General features: G+C 33.5%; 3 protein-coding genes across 7 annotated transcripts; all 3 read left to right on the top strand.

Moving 5' to 3' along the window:
* The first annotated feature begins 2,218 nt into the window (after positions 1-2,218).
* Positions 2,219-4,146, top strand: LOC111277640 (putative pectinesterase 52). The gene is made up of 5 exons (XM_022864041.2): positions 2,219-2,445; positions 2,573-2,732; positions 3,238-3,471; positions 3,589-3,839; positions 3,931-4,146. The coding sequence occupies exons 1-5, from the start codon at positions 2,219-2,221 to the stop codon at positions 4,091-4,093; spliced, it is 1,035 nt and encodes a 344-aa protein (XP_022719776.2). The 3' UTR covers positions 4,094-4,146.
* Positions 4,147-4,529: 383 nt separating this feature from the next.
* Positions 4,530-11,156, top strand: LOC111277386 (solute carrier family 40 member 3, chloroplastic). 5 transcript variants are annotated; one of them, XR_002688712.2, is made up of 15 exons: positions 4,530-5,348; positions 5,543-5,753; positions 5,846-5,909; positions 6,292-6,446; positions 6,529-6,618; positions 6,706-6,882; positions 6,990-7,064; positions 7,296-7,397; positions 7,488-7,605; positions 7,729-7,875; positions 8,319-8,425; positions 8,507-8,620; positions 9,043-9,343; positions 9,434-9,526; positions 10,938-11,156. XR_002688712.2 is itself a non-coding variant. In XM_022863805.2 (14 exons), exons 1-13 carry the CDS (start codon positions 5,185-5,187, stop codon positions 9,340-9,342), a joined length of 1,794 nt encoding a protein of 597 aa, XP_022719540.2. In that variant the 5' UTR covers positions 4,530-5,184; the 3' UTR covers position 9,343; positions 9,434-9,719. The 5 variants fall into 5 exon arrangements, 3 of the variants coding, with proteins under 3 accessions (XP_022719540.2, XP_022719539.2, XP_022719541.2); XR_016343770.1 differs by lacking the exon at positions 10,938-11,156 and adding an exon at positions 10,604-10,720; XM_022863805.2 differs by lacking the exon at positions 10,938-11,156 and having other exon boundaries at positions 6,322-6,446; positions 9,434-9,719.
* A 771-nt stretch (positions 11,157-11,927) lies between these two features.
* On the top strand, positions 11,928-16,306 carry LOC111277962 (uncharacterized). Its single transcript, XM_022864409.2, has 9 exons — positions 11,928-12,394; positions 13,368-13,895; positions 14,018-14,083; positions 14,229-14,395; positions 14,497-14,653; positions 14,747-14,837; positions 14,929-15,338; positions 15,617-15,721; positions 15,808-16,306. The coding sequence occupies exons 1-9, from the start codon at positions 12,122-12,124 to the stop codon at positions 16,096-16,098; spliced, it is 2,088 nt and encodes a 695-aa protein (XP_022720144.2). The 5' UTR covers positions 11,928-12,121; the 3' UTR covers positions 16,099-16,306.
* Positions 16,307-25,989: the final 9,683 nt, after the last annotated feature.

Here is a 25,989-nt window from a genome sequence, read left to right as displayed (position 1 = left end):
TTCAATCATAGTAGCCAATGATTTTAAACATAATGGAGCAGATAAGTGCATTTACTCAAAATTTACTAAAGAATATGGAGTTATAATATGTCTCTATGTGGATGATATGTTAATTTTTGGTCCTAATATGATTGGCATGAATGAAACCAAAAGGTATCTGATTTTTAATTTCAAAATGAAAGATTTAAATGAAGTTGATATCATTTGAGAATTAAAGTTAAGAGATATAATAAGGGTTTTATTTTTAATCAAAGTTATTATATTGAGAAACTGCTTAATAAGTTTAAGTATCTCAATATAAAAGAAATCAATACTCCATATGATACAAGTAAAAAACTAACAGAAAATCAAGATAATGTAATTGCACAACTTGAATATACTAGTGTTATTGGAAGTATTATGTATGCTATACATTGTACTAGGTCAGATATAGCTTTTACTATTTTCAAGTTATCGAGATATACAAGTAAGCATAGTATAAGTCATTGGAAAGCCAGAGGAAGAGTTCTAAGTTATCTTAAAAGAACTAAAGATTTTGGCTTATTTTATTTCGGAGATCCAACTGTTTTGGAAAGATATTTAGATGCAAGTTGGATCACTAGTATAAGTGACAATAGATCCACTTCAAGATGGATGTTTACCCTTGGGGGTGGTGCAATTAGTTAGGCATCCAAGAAACAAACTTGCATTTCATATTCAACTATGAAATCTGAATTTATAGCTTTAGCTGCAGCATGTAAGGAAGCTAAATGGCTAAAAAATTTATTAATGGATATAGAGTTGTGGCCATAACCAATGACAGCCATTTTCTTGTACTGTGATAGTGAAGCTACTATATCTAGAGCTTATAGTGAAATTTATAATGGAAAATCTAGACATATTAGTCTAAGACATGATTATATAAGAGAATTGATAAAAATGGGGTAATGACCATCATATATGTTAAATCTGCTTAAAACTTAGCAGATCCTCTTGCCAAGGCACTACTTAGAAATTTGGTAAGAAGCACCACAAGTGGAATGGATTTAAAATTCCTTTTAGACACCAATAATGGGAACCTAATTTTGAATTAGTAACCTCTAATTGCAAAGTTTAATAGGTAATAACAAATTATTGTTATGTGTCTGTAAACATTAGTCAACCCATTCTATATATTTGGAATACTAGTGTAAGTCATTGCGTAAATGGAGGATGAGATTGAACTCTTAATGGAGTTAATAATTAAATGTCTATAGCAATGGAGACATAAATAAGAAATTTCATCTTTATAAACATAGAAGTGGTGTCGCTTCAACAAGAAAATTGAAAACTTTCTTGTAAATGTTTATGAATAAAGATAAGCACATGGCCATAATAGTGCTAAAGTGATTATAAACCTCTGACAGAATATTAAATAAATATTATGTGTGTTATATCTTCAATTTTAACATTAAGAGTTGAGGTTTAATCTGCGGACACCATCAACTTTGTTAGAATTCTAAGTTATATACGCTAATTGAAGGTTTAAATCAAAAAATACTTTCTTATATTCATAATATTTATTTGTGTGAAAGGTTAAAGATTAAGCACCAACAATAACTACTAAAACATGTTTCTAAGACATTTTGGCTCTGCTTCCAACTTCATTAGATACCTTTCCTTATTCATTGTAAGAAGTGTTATGTAATTTCGTTTTAATAGCAATACAATTTGTAACTATCAATAAGAGGTTTTAACTAATTGTTATGACAGCATAATGCAAATTATTATGGCTACGGAAAATTATGAGATATTGATGACTAATCATCTAGTAAAACATATCGAGATACCATAAATGCATATGTAAGATCATAATAATATTGTGAAAGATCATAATAATATCAAGTCAAGATATGTAATTATTTCCATCCGAATGTAAGTTTGGAAAGTTCCACTATTTTTTGGGAGAAATCATATCACATTAGACTTTTCCAATAACTTGTAAATATGTATTTTGTTGGTTAAATTTGTAAATTCATTATATTGGAAATAATTGCATGAACTCAATGGATATACATGCATGCAAGATCCACGTAGTCATATGCTACAAAATCTGGCTGGAATTAATAGCTACTATACGTAGATTTATACTAGTGATTTTCCATACGAGCCAAATCACCTCTATATATATCCCAGTCCCACCCTTTTCTTTTGGCATTAATGTATTCTAAGATACTTTTGAAACTCAGTGTGAACCAGGATGAAGCTTATAGCACCATTTATTCTCATGTTGTCAGCCCTTCGTTTGGCAATGCTCCCTCACATAGCGTATGCTGATTGTAGCACTGTAAACGGTGGCTTTGCATCTACCTTCGTCGTAGACAAATCTGGTGGTGGAAATCTTAACACCATTCAATCTGCCATCGATTCCATTCCTCCAAACAATGGTCAATGGATAAAAATTCAAATTAATACCGGTGTCTACAAGTAATTTTCTCTTTTGAATGTACAGATAGTTAGTGAAAATTTCACCAACTCAAGTAATTAATGTTATATATAACACTAGCTTAATTACTAGTTTGCCTTATTTTCTTTTGAAATCAAAATAAAACAGGGAGAAGGTAACGATTCCAAGAGAGAAGCCTTGTATTGTTCTTGAAGGACAAGATCGAAGTGTCACAACCATTACCTTTGACGCCCATGAAGGAACAGATACTAGTACTACTTTCACCTCCAATGCCGACAATATAGTTGCCAAGGGCATCACTTTCAAGGCGAAGCTTCAAGCTAAACTTTCTTTGTCTTTTACTTTAAAGTTTCTTTGCTTTTATATATATATATATATATATATATATATATATATATCTTTTTACTTTCATGTGCTAAAATATATATAGGAGAATATGATTGTTATGATCCATATGAATTCTTTCCCATGTAAGAATGCTTACCGTGTTGAAACAGAAGTAATTTCCTTTGGTTTTAAGTAAATTAAAGACTTGATTGTTCTTCATCGTATTTTGATATTATATAGGTATCCAATACATCAGTTATTACCGTTCAATTGTCCAAAATCAAAAGTAATTATATTATGTGATATATTTGTGTTTTAAATTATTCACAGTGCCACAACAAGGGTTAATAGTCTTCTAACTTTTCCTATTCTTCTATCATAAATCACCACCCTCCCACCCAAAAGTAAAATCGACCATAGTAAATGCTTAATAGAAGAACTTAGTGCTTAAACGTGGATAAACCTAGCTGTTGATTCTACTGCAGAACTCGTATAACCATGCGTTGCTGCTAAAACATCTGTCAAGCGACGGATCACTTCCCCCTATAACACAGGCACTTGCAGCAAGAATCCTAGGTGAGAAGTCTGCATTTTTCGAGTGTGGTTTTTTGGGGTTGCAAGATACGCTATGGGACGGACGAGGCCGCCATTACTTCCACAAGTGCTATATTGAAGGGGCAGTCGATTTTATATGGGGTCGTGGCCAATCTTTCTATGAGGTAAGTACTAATGAAAAAAAAAATCATCTCAAAACTTTTGCAAAAAAAAAAAAAAGAAAAACCTGAACAGGATTTGCATTAGCAATCAACAGATGTTAATAATTTTTTTTGCTGCAGGAGTGCTCAATAAATGTGACTGCTGGTGCATATTCTTCAGAACGTCGTCAAGGCTATATAACAGCTCAGGGTAGAGAATCATCAGAGGATCCTAGCGGTTTTGTGTTTAAACGAGGAAAAATCTTTGGAACTATGCAAGCTTATCTAGGAAGAGCCTATCGTCCTTATTCTAGAGTGATATTTCAGGACACAACAATGAATTCAGTGGTGGTTCCTGAAGGGTGGTATGCCTGGAACTACGCTGGAAAAGAGTAAACTCTTCTTCTTCTTTGATTTAATGCAAATTTTGTCTCTTGAATTTGATACTGATTAATGTTTCATTGTTCTTCCATAAAATTTTAGAGAAAATTTTACCTACGCTGAGGTGAACTGTAAAGGACCAGGATCTGACACTTCCAAACGTGTTCCATGGGAAAAGAAGCTTAATCCATCCCAACTGAAAGAATTTTCGTTATCGTCGTTCGTAAACCAAGATGGATGGATCGGCAGATTGCCAGAAAATTAAATTTCATTGCATTAGAATTTTTTATCTATCTTCAAATTTTCAATTGAAAGGGAATCAGAGATTACGTCATATTCATATAAATAGATTAATTAATAAAGAACAATGCGATATGTGCTTACTATGTTCATAAATAAGAGTATCATTTAAGGTTGACCATATATGTACTCTACTTCTTATAAGAAAACTTGGCTCCATTTGCTTTACATTGAGAGAAAAATGAAAAAAAAAAAAGAATCTTTTTGGCCGACAAAAAATGAAAAAATGGAATTTAAAGCCAAAAAAATGAGTGGTATAATTTTGTAATTATATATAAAAAGTTTATTTCCAAAATTTTACTTATAATTTTTTTTGGGGTGTTATTATCTTGGAAGTCCCAGTTGTCAATGACTTCAAAGAACGTGGAAACTTAAATGACAACTTGGCATCTTTATGTTGAAGGAAAAAAAAAAAAAAAGGCACAACTTGGCAAAATCCAACTGGTGAATGAAGCTTGTAATGGACCCACATCCAGAAGCCTGGTGCCACCAATCAAATTTGACGGCCACACAATCTCTCCCCTTCGATCTCTCCGCCCACCGGCGGACTTTTACACAAATATCGTACCCGGATAAGCCTCCACTTTCCACAAATCACCTCTCCAACCCCATTTCTTTGTGTTACACAGGAAAAAATTCCAATTTTTTACCCGTTTGAACGCGAACCCAGATTGGTTTTGGTATCTAGAAACTGAACCTGTTAATTGTCACACATGAAAGCTTCCACTTTTTGTTTAAGGAAACAGATAAAGAAAGCTTTTTCGATTCATTTGATGCTAAACCCAGATAGCATTTGGTGTCTCAAGAACTGAATCAGTTCCTTTTGGCACTTAAAAAGTTCCAATTTTTATTCTTTTTGACTCATTTGAAGCTATACCCAGAGAGCATTGGGTGTCAAAGAAACTAACCCAAGAGTGGAAAAGATTGCTACTTCTGTGATTCAATTTGCTTTCTTCAAGGCTGCATGAGTTTGGAAGAACTCAAAAGCGATTATTGGTGCTTCAAATTTGGGCACTTGAGGAAGAAGAAATTAAATAAGCAACAGCTAAAGCCAACATGGCTATGGTCACGGTTACAAACCATAAGCTCTCTTTCAATTTGTTTGACTTCTCTGCTACCAGAAGAGAAGCCTCTATATCGAGACAAGCTGCTTCTAGAATTCGCCATCGCTTCTCTTCTAGCCGATGGTTGAATCTCAGCTCCTCTTCTACTACTCATAGGTAATGGCTTAATTTGTTGCTCTTAAATTGAATATGGCAAACGAAAACAAAGAATTCTAATTTTGATGCAATGTCTTATGACATTTAGAATTGATGGTTCCAAGTTAAATTAGTTCGTAACCTATTCCGGAAAAGCTGTTTTTAGTAATTCAAAGAACTGATTGAATGAGGCAGCTAATCATGTTTAGTTATAGGTTTGACAGCTTTAAATCGAGGTGTTCAATAACAAATACTGATGTACACTTCAACCATGTGGCTACCGAGGATGAGGATATATCTGCAACAGATATTGGTTGTTGTTGTACAACTCCAATACTTCAGCTCAAATCTGATGTTCTTGAGACTGAATCTTTGAGTATACTAACTGGGGATGCTTATGTAGATAGTCTTTTGACAACATTGCCAGTATGTTCCTCGTTGTATTTATGAGTTTATTTTCACCTCGTGTTCAATATTCTCTAACATTTTTCTGTTGTTCTATTCTTTTTCTTATTTAGGTATTATCAGAGGAGGAGCAGAAAGCCCTTGCAGCAACCCCAGCGCACCCGGAGGGATTGTATGGTAGGTCTAATCAAAGCACACTATGATAGATGTAATACTCTCACAGACTTAGACTGATTTTAATTTTGAGTATTTAAGCTGTATGTATATGACAGTGTTAAGAAGGTTAGTTGTTGTAGCCCTCCGCCCCTCCCTGTGCTTTGGGGATTGAGTTTCGTAAAGTTGTCACTTAGAGCATAAATCTATTTAAACTAATTTTCCTAAATTTGTAGTAAAGAGTACCAGGTTCTATAAACTTGTTACGCTGTGATTTGAACACATTATTTTGAATGCAGCCAAATTTGTTTGTGATGAAGTGTCCTGTAATTTTATATCTTGTGATGAAGTGTCCTTTAATTTTGTATCTTGTCCAATCATTTTACAACAATCATGGTCTTATCAGCTGCTAACTTTGAGGACATTCATATCTCAGCATTTTATGCTAGTTGCCTGGCTGGGAATTTAGTGGAACAGCTTTGGAATTTTGCTTGGCCTTCTGCTATCGCTTTACTTCATCCAAGCCTTCTACCGGTGGCAGTCATGGGATTCTTTACTAAGGTACAGTTTAGCCTAACAACATAAATTCACTACATAAAACAACAGATGATAGAGTACTTTCTAACAGAATTTTTGTTAGCAGCTTGTTATAATCGGTGGAGGCCCTTTGGTTGGCAAACTTATGGATCATTCTCCAAGAGTACCTTCATATATCTTTTTGAATGTTGTGCAGGTACTTCCAATAAATTTTCTTTTTATTCAAGATAAATGTAAAATTAATACTGTTCTAATTTTTGTCCAATTTTATTGCATCTGCCAGGCTTCTGCTCAGTTGTTGTCAGCAGCAATGATAATTCATGCTCATACTATCTCCCCTGCTTCTGCTTCGTCTCTTCTTCTCCGTCCTTGGTTTGCTGTGCTAGTGTTATCAGGGGCCATCGAGAGGCTATCTGGAGTGGCACTGGGGGTTGCCATGGAGCGTGACTGGGTTGTACTGGTAGTACTTTATTCTGTGCATTTTGCTTGTTTTCTTCGCAGGAAATATTGGTCATCCATCTCTTGGAAAGTGGATTATGAATTAAACTAGAGTTCTTGTGTTTGCAGTTAGCTGGAATAAATAGACCAATTGCATTGGCACAAGCAAATGCTGTTCTCAATCGAATTGATCTGCTCTGTGAGGTATTTGATAATCTTAGGATCTTTCTTTGTAATTATCTTTTTATTTCAAGCCATAAAAAAAATTCTTAGTTTACTTATAAATTATAATCCATAGAGGTGAATCCTAAAATACATGCTGGAAAATTTATAAAATTGCAGTTATCTTAGCAATCAAGTAACGGAATGTTTTTCATGCTAAATATTATTATTGAAATTTGTGAACAAGAGATTCATTATCATCTATAATTGCAGATAGCAGGCACATCATTATTTGGAATTATTCTCTCTAAATATGATCCAGTAACCTGCTTAAAGTTTGCTGCTGGTTTGATGATGTGGTCATTACCAATTATGGTAATTGCCTTTGTGGTTGTTGTTGTTATCTTTTCCTTGTTTGGAGAATGAAGTCTACTTTCTCTTCTAAATTCTAACTCCATTCCTCAGATTTCTCTGACATGGTTAACAAACAAACTTTCTACTGGAGTTCTTGACCGCTCTAAATGTTCACAAACCTGTTGCAGAACATCTGATGAGGAGCCTCTTCCAGATGCTGATAACTTTGGTAAAACTTGTTTATTTATACTTTTAGCCTAATTTTCTTCTTGCTTTATTTAGTGGATTGTATCTTTTCCAAAGGTTGATTTGTACTTGCTATAGTAAGTGATTGCATTTTGTCGATGAGCAGTTAATACAGGTTTGGAAGCCATAAAGCTTGGATGGAGAGAATACATACAGCAGCCTGTTCTTCCTGCAAGCCTAGCATATGTGCTCCTCTACTTCAATGTTGTTCTCACTCCAGGCAGTTTAATGACGGCATTTTTAACTCAGCGTGGTATTTTTCTACCTATTATGATCTATTTTGATGTAATTCTCTTGGTTGTCCATAGCTTGTACCAAGTTTTGAGGAGAATTCCCTGTTTAGATTGAAACAAGCTACATCAAGCAAATTCTAGCAGTAGAAAGTTACTGTACCTGGAAGATTATGAAAGCAAAAAAAAATGGTTCCAGAAAAGACGGGCTTATTACCATCATCATTTGGAGGACATGATAACAGTGTTTTGGTCTGAAATTGATCTCTTAAAGCATTGTGTGCACTGATATGCCTTGAAGTCACTCCATGCTTATAGTTGATTGTAAACTACAGTCTTTTATCTTCATTTGCTGGATGACTTCTGATTAATTGAATGGATTCTATATTTAAGCTGAGGACAAGACCTTGTAGCCTTGCAAAAATTCATTTCTGACTCCAAAGTGCTATGTGGGTTTTTTTAACAGGTCTAAATCCATCTGTCATTGGGGGGTTTAGTGGATTATGTGCTTTTATGGGTGTTGCAGCAACCTTTTTATCTGCAACCTTGGTCAGGAGATTTGGCATTTTAAAGGTTGGCTCTTGTTTTTGGTTTTGTCTTCTAGAATTTTCTATTCTGGGGCTGGTTCTAATGGCCATTTTTCCCTTCAAACAGGCTGGAGCAGTTGGATTAGTTTTTCAGGCTTCACTTCTCACCATAGCTGTTGCTGTTTACCAAAGTGGATCTCATTCCCGGAGGAGTCCCCTTCTTTTCTTCTTGTGTTTGATTGTAAGAACAACTTTAACTTCAATGTTCTTCATGGACTAGACCATTGACTTTTAGTGGAAACCAAGTTGCCTTGGTGAACTGGGAATCTAGGAAGGCATGACTCAATCTTGTGTACAGCATTGGTCATGGTTGTAGATATATTTCTTGTCCGCTAATAGCACCAGAAAAGACAAATAGATTCTCTAAAGGTCTATATAATTAATATTTTGGCAGTATTGGAAGTCAGTGGAGCCATCCCGATCCATGCTGATGTCTCTAATGGGTTTGAGTGTACTAGCTGAGCGCAGGAAACCTGCCACCAATGTAGGGAGTTCCTATAGCAACTATGAAATGGTCATGTAAAATATGAAAGAGAGAAGAAAGTACACTAACTGGTCTTAAAATTGCATAATACCTGAAATAGCCCCACATCCTGTATGCAGGTATTATCAAGGTTGGGACATATGTCATATGATGTTGTTGGGGCCCAGATACTTCAAACAGGAATTCCATCATCCAAAGCAAATCTTATTGGGACAACAGAGATTTCTGTTGCAAGTTTAGCTGAGTCTCTAATGTTGGGAGTTGCAATAATTGCAAATGATGTTTCACATTTTGGATTTCTAGCAATGCTGTCACTTTTATCAGTTGTTGGAGCCGCATGGATGTTCTGCCAATGGTTGTTGAATCCTACAGAAGAACAAAGAAGCCTTTTCTCTTTTGATCCTCAATTTCAGTTATAATGTAAGTGTACATAAATCTTTGTGTGAGTATTTTGATATGATTGTCTTCCTTCTTTTCTTCAATTTTTAACAGCTGTTGATATTTCTTCAGGGCAAAGGCAGTCTGAAAGTAATATGAGCTGTGAAATATATTCCATAATCCATATCTTCAACACTTTCCACATCCATTCAGAAGATGCCTAAGGTATATAGTTTGATCTCACACGGTTGCTCAGTGTTTTTATTGTTTTAAAGTCTTTAGTAGTCTGAATAATTTAAACTCAACAAGATGAGCAGCTGATTTTGATTTTTCTTATTATTACTAACATTGTGCCCAACCTGTATAAATTTGTAAAGCATTCATCAATTGAAAAAAATTTTCATGGAACTTTTAAGTATTCTTATTTGCCTTTGTCGTTCAATATGATCGTAAATAAATTTCTTCTGGGGGTTAATGTGAATTTAACATCGCTGAGAGAATGAATTGTATAAGGAGAACATGTAAATGTAATAAGCCATCGTTAATGAAGGCGTATAACTTAAAACATTGATTCATATTATCTGCTGGGGTAGAGCAACTCTGGAATCCCTCGTCAGGCATAGATGCAGTCTTATGTGTGGTAAGTGACAGATGTTTTTGTATATTGCTACATTAAACAAACGACTAAATCCCTTGCAAGTGCATTGATCAGGTTTGAAATATAAATATAAATATATATATATATATATATTTATAGATAGCAAGTAGTGGTATCAAATACTAGGACCTGGATTGAACCCGAGATGTAGATGAGATTATTGAATGGTATTTCACAAGGTTTGACTTGAAATAGTTACATTACATAGAATTTGGTTGTGTTAACCAAGAAGTGCCGTTGCTTATGGGTAGGTGTTGGGTTTCGTTTAGGGTCAACGGCACGTACCCGTCACGCAGGTAGGCTCCTCAAATTCCAAGACATCACAGTATCTAAAGAGGCACCCACTCAACACAACAATAATAACAGTATAACACGCTCTTCAAACTTTCCATTCCATTTTCACCCCCCCCCCCCAAAGAGAAAACTATATGTATTTGATATTTAACGGAAACAAACAACAGCTTCAAACTATTCCTTTTCTATTTTCAAGTCTGCTTTTAACTTGTTTGTTTAACCCAACTCTATAAGAAATGGAAATACTATTAAAAAAAACAGTAAGTTGTGTGATATTGTTGCGTTATTATTCGTTCTCGATAAGATAGATGTCTTTCTTTTCATTTCTTTTCTTGTCTGTTGATTTCAAGGAAAAGAAAAGAAAAGAAAGGAAAAGAAAAGAGTTACTCCTACTGCAGTCTACAGTGTATGGTAATAGTCTCCTAGTTTACATTTCCACAAGTTTCAATGAGGATCACTTGAATCAAGGCACGCAACTTCACTAGTAGGCCATTGCCCCAAAGCTCTCCCGTGTTTGTCGCGTGTATTCTATTATTATATAATAATAATAATCTACTTCTTCTCTTCTCTTCCATCAGCATCAATTGTATGACAGTATCAATGTTAATGTTTTCATTTTTTTTTTCTGTCAGAGTTTTCTGTTTCTCACGATATGTATTCATTCATATTCACTATCTTTCTCAGCAAAAGGACGACAGGAGCTTAGTTAACAGAGTTACGATTGATGCTAGTAAATCATAAGGAGTTGATGGTGATGAGTGAGAGTGACGACTGATGGGCTGTCCTGTTCCCTTTCGATATAACGTAGAAAACTAGACTGCACTTTGAGCAGCATAGATACCATTTCATTTTCATGGGTATTTGAGAAATTTTATATTAATAAATTATTGATTATCAATATCACCTTGAAAAATCTAATGCTACCAGACCATATGTTAGTACTTGAGATGATGTTATAATATATAGTCAAGGATTGAATAATAAGACATGTTGGTCTATATTATGTTTCAAATAATTAGTGAATGAACAGTAAATCAGGTTGTAGCACAAGTTCTTATTTGTGAAGAAATGGTATGGTATCCAAATTCCAATCCATATGCATGACCTAACGGAAAAATATTCATCCCATTTGAAACGCAAGTTTCATGGCATGTGTAACAGCTTGAGGGAAACAGTGACAACACCACTCCATTTCCCAAAACAAAAAAGAATTTCCATGGTTCAAAGTCCGACACTTCCTCCCCCAAACACCCTTGAGAAGAGACATTTCTAGATCAACGTCAATAACCCACCTTGAAACTTGGCGTTGAGAGAAAGAGTGAGAGAAATAAAGAGAGGAAGAAAGCTTCTCATCCACCAATCCCAACATCATGCTCACAAAAACATTGAAAAAGAGAAAGAAAGGGAAACCTCCTTCCCTCCCTACTCTCTAACCTATGCTGAAAAAAAAAAAAAAAAGAAACTCCATGACACCCTACCCATCATTTTCCACAAACCCCAACAACCCCACTCCATTATTTTCAGTTAGACAAATATGAAGAAGTATAGAAACAAATTTTAAAAATAAATGGGTTCTCACAAACATAACAAATAAAAGTCTCTCTCTCACACAACAGTCACAGTCCCATGATTTTACATCACTTGTTTATATATAGTAATGAAGACCTATTACCCATGTATAACATAAATGGTTATCCTTTTTTTTTTCTTTGAAGATAAACTATACGTATAGGCTACTAGAAAGGGAAAAAATGTTGTTTTCACCATAAACTTCCGTGGCTGTTGGTTGCCACAGTGATATAGACTTGAAAGCGCCCATCTTTTCATGTCTATTGACATTGATAGTTGATATATCACTTGGGCTGTTCATGTCCTCTTTTGACCCCCTATTTCTCTCCTCTGCTTGCTTCATCATTGTCAAGCACTGTGTTGAAGTAGAACTAACGCTAAACCAAAGCAAAAGACCCCTTAAAAGAGAGAAGAAAAAAAAAACCACCTCACACAAAACAATGGGGTCTCTTGGAGCTGAAACTGCAAAGAAGAAAGCAATGTGGCTCTATCCTAAAGTTTCAGGTTTTAGTCCTTCTGAGAGATGGGGGCACTCTGCCTGCTATTCTAATGGGGTTGTTTATGTTTTTGGGGTATGTTAAATTTTCTTTCATTGGTGTTTTGTTGCCTTTTTCACTTATAGTTTTATCAATATATTCTGATTATTCAAATTTATTTATTCTTTGGTTAAGCTTGTACTGTTTTTTCTTTTCTTTTTCTTTCTTTCTCTCTGCAGTATGGTTATCTTTGGTTAAGGGAACATATAACTTTCTTCATAGGTTTTAGTTCTTTACTACTTTCTCTTATGCTTCTTGTTGGAATGTTATCTGAAGTTTGTCCTGGTTTCACTTTCTCTAATTAGTAAGACTATAGCTAGGATGAAATTTAACTCCTCTTTTTATATAATAGAAAGCAATCTCACTGTCTCTGTCTCTGTCTCTGTCTCTACCTCTCTCTTCTTTATTTCTTCCTTCCTTGTTCCATTTACCTTACTCTTCCTTCTCTTTTAATTTTTTTTTTCAGTTGTTAAAATTTTGTCAATATCATGTATCCATGTTTTCAGTCATGCATGGAAAAAGTTTGATTTGAAGGATTCCTTGGAAAAAAAGGGAGAAAAATCTGTTTCTTCTTTTATTATTATTATTATTATTTTTTCAATAGCTTGTAGATGCATGTTGTTCAACATTTTTTGAGGAAATTATGTTAGGTTGGAAATTTTGTGTAACAGGGGAGGAAAAGGACAGTAGTTTCTTGAACATTTGCTTTAAAACTGTGTGAACATTAGGCTTGTTTATCCTCTCTGGTCTGATATGTTGTCAAAATAGAACCAAATTATTAATTTCGTGTTTTTCACTTGGCCATCATCTCTCGTATCGTGTCTTTTGTGTCTTCTGATAGAACAAACCAGTATTAAACTCTTTAGTTCTGTTTTGCTGTTTATTGAGCCAAAGGACTGCTGAATTTTGTAAATTATAGGAAGGAAAAGATCAAGAAATGGTTTTGGGAATATAATCTCGAACTTCCTTAAAATGCTCATATTGATCAGCCTGTTTTTGCCCATCACAGGGTTGTTGCGGAGGTCTACATTTCAGTGATGTTCTTATGCTAAATCTCAACACAATGGTTTGGAACACTCTGGAAACCACAGGGCAGGGTCCTGGCCCTAGAGATAGCCACAGTGCTGTTCTTGTAGGGACTAAAATGATGGTATTTGGGGGCACCAATGGTTCTAAGAAGGTTAATGATCTTCATGTATTAGACCTTGCATCAAAAGAGTGGATGCGAGCTGAATGCTATGGTGTTGCACCTTCTCCTCGTGAAAGTCATACTGCCACACTTATCAGCGAAGATAAGGTAGTGATTTTTGGAGGAAGTGGTGAAGGTGAAGCAAATTACTTGAATGATTTGCATGTTCTGGACCTTAGGACTATGAGATGGAGTTCACCTCAGGTGAGAGGTCATATCCCTGTCCCTAGAGACAGTCACAGTGCTGTTGCAATAGGGAACAAGCTCGTTGTGTATGGTGGGGACTGTGGTGATCGATATCATGGAGATGTTGACATGTTTGACATGGACACTTCAACTTGGTCAAGGGTATTGATTTCACTTACCCAGTCTCACATATGCAGTTTATAGAAAATCAAATTGTTTCACTTTGACAGATATATTGCGTTTATGATTTATAATTCCCCGTGATTTTTTCATTTTCTTTACAGTTGGCTGTTCAAGGCTCTTTACCCGGTGTTAGAGCAGGTCATGCTGCAGTGAATATTGGAACAAAGGTAGCATATGATACTAAGTTAGCATTATTAACGAGATCAATTTCATTTTTGTAAGCATATTTATTAGAATTTCAAGTGGATAGGATTTTATGTTTACATCATGGGTATGATCATTTGGGGGGTTCACATGTTTATGATTTTGTAGGTTTTCATTATTGGAGGAGTGGGAGATAAACATTACTACAATGATGTTTGGGTCCTAGACGTGAATGCTTGTTGTTGGGCTCAACTAGATTTATGCGGCCAGCAGCCTCAAGGGCGGTTTTCTCATACTGCTGTTTTCACAGAATCAGATATTGCTATCTATGGAGGGTAAGTTCCTTTGACTACATTATAGCTTTACGTCGCTGTCTCTCATCTTGAGATATCAGGTTCAACTTGTAATTTCATGGACCTTTACGTAATGTATGCAGGTGTGGGGAGGACGAGCGGCCAATCAATGAGTTACTGGTTTTACAACTTGGAACACAGCATCCTAATGGTCGATATAACATTTCCATGTGCAAAACTTTTGGAAGCCATTGGAACCAAGAAAAAAGAAGATTCTTAAGATTAGCACCAAATGACTTGGTAATGCATAGACTGGATTAACTGCAAATTTTCTACTCCATTTAGTTATTATGACCTTGTGGAATAAGTGGTGTTTAATTGATTTTAAAGCAGAAAACTATCTATTTTGGGGATATTGAAGTAGCAAAACAGGGAGCTCATGAACCAGAACAAGAAGCAAAGCACTCTTCTCGATTCAGTTCAGGTTGGTTTGGAATCAAATTTCCTTGCCTCAGGGCTTTGATAGAGCTTGATGTCTCAAATATGATTAAGTTTGTATTTTCATTACTCTTCAGATACTTCAAATCCAAAGAGGAGAAGAACTGCCAATTCAAAGGCATGGGAGGTTGAATCAGAGCAAGAAGAACATTCCCTTTCACTCTCGCAGCATTCATCTCCTTCACAATCTGATCAAGAACAAGCCCCAGCACAAAAGCCCACAGACTCCACAGGGTCTCAAGGACTTAACCTGTTTAAGCAGTTCCATCATATTCCAAGCAATTCTCAGCCTAAAAATTTTCCAAATAACCATAAGGAGATCAGATATATGGTCCAAAAAACTCAACAAGATCTGCAGTTTATAAGAGAACATCAAAACCTTCAAAAACCAGAACAATATCGTCATGTTGTTCATACTGGCAAACAAGGAACGCAATACCCATCTGTGGAACAGAAACACTTGGAGGCAGGGCCTATTTACAACCTGGTAAAACATCAATTTTTCAAAAAGTAAATACCAATTATGCATTTGATGGAATAGATGATGTTTGTTGATTGGAATCTACTAAAATATTGGTCTTTGTTGAAGCATCTGTCTATTGATTGAAGATTGGAATTACCTAAACTTTTCTTTTTTACTTGTCAAAATTGTCTGGTATTGAATGTGTATGATCCCATTAGCATTGTTGCTCTTCTTTTGGTGGTTGTCTTGTTTATGGTATGATTCCACTTGTTGATGCCTCTCACTTGGGTTTTTACCCTCAGCTTGGTGCCGAAGTTCGTGGTAAAGTTGATGGAGCCTTCGACGCAGGTTTCCTGATGACAGCAACTGTTAATGGGAAGATATTCAGAGGGGTCTTATTTGCACCTGTAAGCTATGTGTTCTTAATTATGGAACTTCCTAATTTCTTTGTTCAACTGTGCCTATTTTAACTCTATTTGATTAATAACATTAGGGGACGGGAGTAATCTCGAGAGGGCCAATGCTTGCTCAAAGTCCTGCATTAACAAGCCAGGTTGCTGTTGCTCAGCCATTTCTCAGCTCAAGTAATTCAGAATCCTTGAAGGCCTCTCAGCCACCAACAATGCGTATTCCGCTAGAATCCAGTCACAGCACTCGACAAGCTCAAGTAAATGGACATATGGTCACTAGAGCTACTTCATCTGCAGCAAAAGATCCAAAGCTAAGAAGTGATCTTCGAGATGTGGTTCTAACACTAGGAGGACCTGGAACTGGCCATGTCTGACGTTTTACTGAAATATAAAAACCTGCTTGTTGGCATCAAATTATAACCCTTATTTTGATAAAAATATATATGGTAGCCCTTCTTACTCTTTGCTTTATCATGTAAATGTTGATATATGTATTTTTTTTTTCCCTTTTTCTTTTCCCTCTTAAAAGATGGTTATTGTATATCAGGCTTTTATGATTAAGCTGATTGTGTTTGAGCATCAGTTTGTTTTGTTCACCTTTTTCCATTTAGCCTTGGCCTAAATGGTCATATGAAATGTAAGAGTTTATATATATATATATATATATATATATATATATATATATATAAGTTGGGCACAATTCATGAGAAAGGGTGAGAAACTTTTTGTTTGAAATCAAGACCTCTGTCTTCCTATGAGTTTAATCAAAGAGATGAGGACTTGTTTTCCTTTTAATCTCAGTTCACGACCCACTTTTTTTTTTTTTTTGGGGGGGGGGGGGGAGGGGGCAAAGGGTTTTGTAAGCATTTAAAAGCTTTTGACTCTTTGTATGTAATGAATGCAATCCAATAAGTAAAGTGGTTTAAACTACTGGATAACTAGAGGCAACTCTTATCCAAAACAATGTTCTGTGAAGGGAAAAAATGAGAATCAAGCTTGGTATCATCCAAGTAGAGAAGGGACCCTTCTTTGCATTCAATAAGATAATAATAATGCAAAGTAACATTAACAAAAAAAACTATACTTTCTAGAAACATGAACCAAAATTAAACTTGAACATTACATGGAATACTACCTTTTTTATTTTAATTTAAAAAATTGTTTGTAGTACATAAGATTTTAGTTTGTTTTTAGAAGGAATTAAATTAATAAAATTTTTCAAACGGGAAAAAGTCATTGGAAAAAAAAAACAAAAGAAAATTATTTTTTTAGAGGAAAGAAAAATGAAGGATCAGAGAAGGAGAAATGGGACCCACAGGACAGAACAGAACAGAGAAAATCTAGGAGAAGGGAAGGGGGTTGACGTGGGGAAGTTCGCGGAAGCACCCGCGCATCTCGCGCGATACTGTCCGTGAAAGGGGTGTCGCTTTCAACCGTCGGATACGTCTCTGATCTGCTGATGGTATATGATGACTGATGAGAGAATGAAAATGAAAATGAAAATTAATTAATTAAAAAACAAGAAAAAAGTAAAAAAAAATAGGTGAAGGTGAGTGTGAGTGAGAAAGGAGGGGTCTTTTCCAAAATGTCAATTGTCTTTTCAACTTTTATTTTTTCATAGGAAATGACCTGACCCCTCGCTCTCTCAACCCTTTCTTTGCGTCATCCCTTTCTTTTTCTTTGTGAATCCTATCTTGCCCACATGTCACTTGCTTGGCATTGTTTGAACCCCTGAATTCTTGATCCGCCCTTTTTAGGTCCAAAATCATAGGGGTAAGGGAGAGACAGACTTATCTACCAGGCCCAATCACTGGTTTTGTACGTACAAGCTTTTCATGGTTCAAATTTTGAAAGATTTTCATTCAACCACTGTTTAGGAAAAAAAAATCTCAGTATATTTATTTTTTATTATTATTTTAAATTATTAAAAATTAAATTCTAATAACTGAAATTAACAACCTTTAATAGAAGTTATAATTATTACTTTAAAATAATGTACTTTTTTTTTTCTTTTACTTCTATGCTTCTTTATTTGTGAACAATAAAGTAAGAAGTCCAAACGTAAATGTTAAAGATTAAACTTCTAACTCTTCAAGCAAATTGTTTAGATTAATACAAGATGATCTTGTTGGAATAGTTCGATCTAAAGCTTGTGATACTTCAGTGGTGTTAATCAAAAATTTTTTGTTTGATTTTGAAGGTACATTTTGAGTCAAAATATATGTGCTTAAATTTGAAGCTTATATGCAAAGCATTTGTTCCAACTAATAGTAAAGTGAAAGTAAGTTGATTTTGATTGCATGACTTTCCCTTTGCAGTAGTAGAGATACCCTATGGCTAAGGTTAGCAGCCCAACTCGTAACCGACGGGTTTCGACTTGATCCAATCCTTTAAAAAATTTTTTTTTTTTAAATTAGGTTTCAGGTCGAGTATTATTAAAAAAAAGTCAAGTTAGAGTCAGGTTCAGATTTTAGGAAAATCTGACCCAATCTGATATTATATAAAAATTATTTTTTAAATTTTAAATATATTTATATATTTATATTTAAAAAATAATATTTTATTAATTTCGGGTTGATTCAGCTACAGTTATATAAAATCAGGTTGAGTCGAGTTTGGGTTTTATGGTTATAAAATCGGGTTGGTTCGGGACGAGCAAAAACCCACCCCGACCCGACCCATTGCCAACCCTACCTATGGCTTTGTAACTTCATCCAAGAATAATCACTAGATTCATACCTTTCAAATGACTTTCTAACTTAAAAGCAGATGAAAATTTTATCAAAATAGAGAAAAAAAATTTAAGGAATGAAAATAAAGGGAAAAAAGTTTCGATTATGCCGAAATCTTGAAAAAACATTAGTTGCCCATATTAGGCAATGTGCTGAATTCTTCAATGTCCACGTTGAATGACATGATCGAGTTTTTACAAAATGGGATATCAATTTCATTTTCATGGTCATATTTAATCATTTAATGAAAGATTTTATTGAGTATATGTAACATTTTCAATCTCACATTGAAAAAATATGTGAATAAAGAATGATATATATGCAGAGATCTAAACTTAAACTTGTAAAGCATCTTTTATGAGATAAAACTGTGAGACTTTCGGATCCAAATGAATAATACCTCGCAGGTTAAGTATTGGTCTTCACAAATGGTATCAGAGTGGTCACTAGTTGACGAAAACTAAGTGCTACATTGTATGAGTCATTAAGTGCTACAAGGTGGGGAGTCACCTCTAAAATCTCAATGTCTAGTGTGATCTTGATCCTGTAATTAGACTAAACTTGACAGAGACGTCAAACTTTAAAGGTGAAAAAATTATAACGCTCTCAATCCCACATTGAAATGTGACCACTCTGATGCCATGATACCATTTATGAAGATCTGCACCCAATCTGCAAAATATTGTCCATTTTGATTTGAAAATCTCACAATTTTATCCTACAAAATGTGCCTCACAAGTTTAGGATTAAGTCTCAACTTATATATCAAAAGTTTGGGATCAAATCTCAATTTATATATCAAATCATATCTACACATTCTTTCAATATGAAATTGAGAATGTTACAATCTCTCTACCTTTAAAGGTTGACGTTCCTATGAAGCCAAGTCTAACCATAGGACCAAGATCACATCAAATGTTGAGACTCTAGAGGTGGCTCATAGGGGTGTAAATGACACATTAGTACCGCAAGCTACTCAGGTTTGATTCGAATAAAACTCGAATTCGGTTCGATTATTATCGAGTCGAGCTCGAGCTCGAGTAGCTTAACTTATCGATCAAGCCGAGTTTGAGTATTCTTATATCCGGTTCGAGTAGCTCGCGAGCCTAATCAAGCTTTTATATTTAAATTTTTTTATTATTTTAATTAATAAAATATCTCGAATTCGGGTTCAAACTCGAGCATAAATAATCGAACTCTTATCGAATATAAGAATCGAGCTTATTTTAACATATTAATCAAGCTTAATCGAATGAATTCGAGTAGCTCGATTTCGATCACGAATCGAGCTTGAGCTAGAAAAATGAAACTATATTGAGTTCGAGTCGAGTATCGAGCCTTGAGTTGGGAGCCAAGCTCGAGCTCGAGCTTCTCACTATATTGGCTCGACTCGACTCGATTACACCCCTAGTCGTTCCTTACCGTATAGCACTTAGTGACTTCTGTGATGTAGCACTTAATTTTTGCCAACTAATAATCACTCTGATATCATTTGTGAAAATCTGTACCTAACCTGTAAGGTATTATCCATTTTGACATGAAGATTTCATGATTTTATCCCATAAAAAGTGTCTCACAAGTTTGGGATTAAGTCTCAATTTATATATCATACCATATCCATACATTTTTTAATGTGAAATTAGAAGCATTATAGTATAACAGGAAAAGTATATGAAAAGTGAGAAAATAAGCAAAGGTGCCAAGGCTTTTCCATTGTTTAAGCACATAGAGTTAATATAAAGTATTGATTGCAATGAACATATAAGATCTTTTATTCTTTGGTAAAATAACATTCATTAAATGGTTTGTTTAACATTATTACTTCATCTGTGCTAGGGTTGTAAACAAAGAAAATCAATGATATTGGATGGGATCATCTATAAGTTTAAATACAAGCAACCCATTGCAAGAACCAACAAGTATGGCACCATATTTTTGTAAATTATACATAGACAACGACCAAGCACAAATTCTCTTCATCTTGGCATTTTCATCAAGATAAAAACTCTCATTTTCAGCACTTTTATGAAGAAAAAAAAATGAAGACTTATACCCAACTTGTGAGGTATTATCCGTTTTGACCCGAAAGTCTCACAGTTTTATCCCACAAAAAGCACCTCACAAGTTTGAGATTAAGTCTCAACTTATATATCAAACCATATTTTACATTCTTCTAATGTGAGATTGAGGGTGTTATAATCTTATCTTTAAAGCTTGACATTTCTATCAAGTTGAATCCAACCACAGAACCAAGATCACATTAGACATTGAGATTCTAAAAGTGGCTCCCCATTATGTAGCACTTAGTGACTCCAACGATATAGCACTTAATTCTTATCGATTGATGACTTATCTGATACCATTTGTGGAGACTTACACCCAATCTGTGAAATATTATCCACTTTGACCTGAATGTCTCACTCAATATATTTTTTAAATATAAGATTAAAGGGGTTAAAATATCTTCACCTTTAAAATTTGACGTCTCTGTCAAGCTGAGTCCAACCACAAGACCAATATCACACAAAATGTTGGGATTCTAGAGGTGGCTTCCCACCATGTAACACTTAGTGACTCCCACGATATAGCACTTAGTTCCCGTTCTAGCATTATTTGTGGAGACTCACACTCAACCTTTGAGATGTTATTTGCTTTAACCTAAAGGTCTCATGATTTTGTCTCACAAAAAATATCTCATAAGTTTAGGATTAAGTCTCAACTTATATATCAAACTATATCTACACATTTTTTCAATATGAGATTCGAGGCATTACAATCTCTCACATTTAAAAGCTTGATGTCCCTGTCAAGTTGAATCCAACCACAGGACCAAAATCATATCATACGTTGAGATTTTAGAGGTGGTTCCCCATCATATAACATTTAGTAACTCTTACGGCTCCATTATGTAATATTTAGTGACTCTTATAATGTAGCACTTAATTTTCATCGATTATTGACCACTCTAATACTATTTGTAAAAATCTACACCCAACCTACAATATATTATCTGTTTATAAATTTAGAATTAAATTTTAACTTATATAACATATCATATCTATATATTCTTTCAATGTGAAATTTAAAACATTACAAAGCACTCATTTTTATTATCCAAAAATGAATCATAGTCAACAAAAACCATTGAAAGAGCATGTTGAATATGTATTTCAACAAAGTGAGGTGTGGAGGTTAAACTACGTCACGTCTTGCACACCTTTCGGTATTTTAAAACCTTATTTGCATAACGTGTACTTAGAATTTCGATAATAATATCATTTAGGAGTTCAAGTTTAATTACTCGTCTCTTATGCTCACACCACAACCGTGTCAAACAATGGAGGAATTGCATCTTGGCTGTTTAAAGCAGTACTATATAATATTTGTCATTCAATGTAGTCTAGTAATTAAAAAATAAACAAATATTGTGTAGGATGTAATCTATTCTATGGTCTCAACATTATAACTTCTCATAGGGTCCCTAGTGAGTGTGTCTACTACTAGACGTCAATTGGCTAACCCTAAATATATACCTATTATAACATATATATATATATATATATTACCAAATTCCTCTTTTATCTGTGTTGTTTATTTAAATCAAAGTTCCTTTTTCACACCAAAAAAAAATAATAATAAAGTGAAAAAAATTAGTTGAGAGTCTCATCTTTAATTATTTGTTTGCTCCTCTTTTTGCCAAAAAAGATGTAAAGAAACAGGTCCAAGTTAAATCTGTAGTCAAATCCTGCAAATAAAGAGTAAAAGAGTTATACTATTGTTGTCACATAAATGAGAACAAAAAATAATAATAATTAAGAACAAAAGAATCAAAGAAGAAGGAAGAGGAGGCAATTGCACAGAAGAAAAGAAGATAAAGAGATAAACAAAAAAGACCGATTATGACTTATGAGAGTGGAGTTACGACTCTAATTCATTGATAAACTAGAAGTGGCGAATGAATGAAAGCAACTTTTTTCTACTTGTATTTAGGAATAGGGTACATGCAATCTTATTAGGAGGAATAGAGTACGTGCAATCTTTTTAGGAATAGATTTTAATAAGCCCATATTTCAATATGACATAAAAAAATAGAAACAAAAAGGTGTGTGTGATTGTTGGACATCTTTACACTATTGTGGGCTCAAATAGGTTGGATATTCACTTTTGGCTGACGATTTTTTTTTTTAATTCTTCAAAGAATCTTATTTGGACGTTCATAGACGAGTTTTTTTTTTCCATATCTTTTATCAACAGTTATTGATATAATCATTTTCTTTAATGAAGAAGCAAAGCAAACATTGTAACAAACCAAGATCTAACAAAGTAATTAAAAATCAATCACAAATGTATCTGTTCATGAACTGTAATCCAAAATTTCGAATCAATATATATATATAAGCAAGGATTCTTACAAATAGCAACATTAGATTGAGCTATTAAAGATCAACAATGACTAAGCAACATGAATTAAATCGAAACAGAAAGGATTTAGGTTAGGTGTCGGTTTGCCTTGAGGGATTAAAGTAACAAACCAAAAATAGAAAAATATAATTATTAGTGTCAAGCTCCGATTTTAAGAATAATCTTGGAAAGATGAGAAGAAGAAGATAGCAGTTAGATGCAAAGACAATTAAATTAAAAAGGTCGGAGAAAGCGAAAAATAAAAAGTTGAGATAAGATGAAATTTGTTATGATAATATTTAGATATCTATATTTATAGAAAAGAAACAAAAGAATAATAAAAAATAACATTGACGTAATTGAATTGATGTGACATTAAATATATTAAAATAATTTAACATGTCAAATCGGATCAAATATTTGAAATGCCGTTGATTATTTGTTGAGAGCCTTAATAGGAGAAAAAGACTATAATGCTTTTCAGACCACTAAATACCCTCGATAATAATATATCAGTCTTACAAAAAGACAATGGTTGGTATAATGGGAGTCGACTATGAGCAAAAAACACAACGTATACTATTAGTTGTAAACTTCATATATTAGGATAGTAGACGGCATCTACTTTCCTAACCGTCATCTGCTTTTAACTAGTCAATTGAAAAAAAAAATCGCCAAAATGTTTTGTTATTTAAAGATGACAACATTTAATATAATAGCAGTTGATATTTATAAACTGAAATTATTAGCAGTATGTTGCATAAACTGATATGCCACTGTGCGTCTCTTGGTTTATCATACAAATTTAATGAAATTAAAGGGCATAGTGCAATTTTTTTCATATCTTTTATCAGCAGAGTTATTGATATAAACCTTTTTCTTTAAAAGCAAATTTGATGCTCCGCTGAGCTAAATATGTAAATTTTGCCAAGTCCAAAATCTAAGAGAATGATCGAGGAAAAAACAAGGAAATGTTTCAAACATGATGCTTAACCTCAGACTTGATTCTTCAATTAGAAAAATTTATTCTTCTAGGAGACATTTGATTCGTGAAAATTAGAAATTGGATTAAAAAAGTGATTCATCGAAACAATTTACTTGACACATTTTGAGTAATGAAAGATTTCTGCGGTTAGTTTGATTAAATATTGAAGAATGTAATATTTGACATTTGATTCGTAAAATTTAAAAATATTTAATGAAATATTTTATGATATTATTTTTAATAATACATGAATAATATATGACAATTCATAAAGTTATGTAATTAATTTATTTATTTAATATTTTCATAATATATTTATTTAACCTGGTTTAAATAAAATAATTTTTGTATATAAATATATAAATTAATGAGTGTACCATACTTTATTTGCTTTATATATAAATAATATAAATTAAATTGTAACATAATTTATATACTTTATATATAAATAATATAAATTAAAAGTGTAACGCACTTTAGATATATATAAATTAATAAGTGTAAAGCACTTTATATAAATAATATTTATATATATTAAATTATAAAATGCTTTATGTAAAATAATATTTATATAAAAGAATAACATACTTAATTTAGTAGTTAGTTATTTATATATACATGTAATTAACATATCTATATATTTAACATGTAATTATTATCTTATTATTTATTTAAGTAAAAATTTTATTATTTTTATTGTTTAACATATAAAATCAAGGCAATGACAATATCAAATATGACACGATGTTAAAGCATACTAAATGACGATTATTTATTTCAAACGTGCTATAATTAATGATAAAAAGTCGATTGTTTAATTAATCGTTATTTATATTATCGTAATTCTAATAAAATTAGAATTTGTCTGGCATTTCAAAAGTTATTTCTCTCAACTTTAGCTTTTCTCACAAAAAATCACTGTCTTCTCTCTTCATTTTCTGCTCTGCTCGATGACTAGTCATCTCACGTTGTATTTTCTCCTCTGCTCGTTGTCAAATTTGTGAGTTTTCTTTATTGCTTTCACCATCGTCGTTGCCGCCATCTTTTTAAGGTCAGAACTAGAATTATTTGTGATAATAAAATCGAAAACAATGTGACATTATAGAGAACAATTAGTTTGTTGGGGGGTTTTGTGTGTAATTAGAATATTATAAAAGATAAATAATTTATTATTGTCAAATGTGTGTAATCCTAATAGTACGTATACAATGTCTGAAGATGGAATGAATTTTGATGAATCAAATAGAGATGAAACACCACTGAATAAAAGGAAATCAAAGGGACGCACACATTTGGCTGAGTTGTATATGCTTTCTGATGGTGAGAAATCGTCGAGTTCAAAACGAAAGTCAGCCTTTGGGAAGTATCGGTTCCAAGATACAAAGCTATATTGGTAGTGTTGTCTGAAAATCAATACCTATTACCATTGAGCACTACTACAATGTTTTTATGAGCAAAAGCAAAAGATTTAGGAGTCAGTGTTGGAAAGTTATATTTAGTCACATAATATCATTGATTTGTATTCAGATGAAATTTTGTAATGTATTCTTTCTTTCTTGATAGGTTTACTTTAGGGTAGGGGAAGCTCATAAGCGTGATGGCTTGCAATCAACGGGTCAAAAATAGAGAGACTTCAGATGAAGATTAGCAAATAACCACATATACCCTAATAGAGACAATTTGAAAGTTGACTTAGTTTACTTCTTTATATGAGGATATAATTGACAAATAGGATTGGGATGCATTTGTTATTCAGTTATCTCAAGCATTTGAGGTATGCGCAAAAACCTTTTTTAGAACAAACTTGATGAAGAGCATTGTTATTCAAATCGTTTTATGGTTGTTAATATGTAGTACTTATCATTTATTATGTATGAAATCAGTGACAAGGAAAAGAATAGAAGGGTAAAAAAGATATATTACAATAACATAGTAAGAAATGAATATGCAAATGTGAAATGTGATTTTGTAAATATTTTGTAATTTTGAGTATAACCATGGTTCAAATAACTTCAAGTTTATTTACATTGACACTTACGTTTAATGTTGCATATGATAAGAAAAAAAGTGGAACAGATGTTGAGATAACCAAATTTTTTCATAACAGATTGTTGTACACGTGAGTGACGGAGCAAAATTTAACAAAT

Source organism: Durio zibethinus, chromosome 7, assembly GCF_047325235.1.
Source record: "Durio zibethinus cultivar Kanyao isolate XHJ-2024 chromosome 7, ASM4732523v1, whole genome shotgun sequence".
In the NCBI taxonomy this organism is placed as follows: domain Eukaryota; kingdom Viridiplantae; phylum Streptophyta; class Magnoliopsida; order Malvales; family Malvaceae; genus Durio; species Durio zibethinus.
This window is presented reverse-complemented; position numbering and strand designations above follow the sequence as displayed.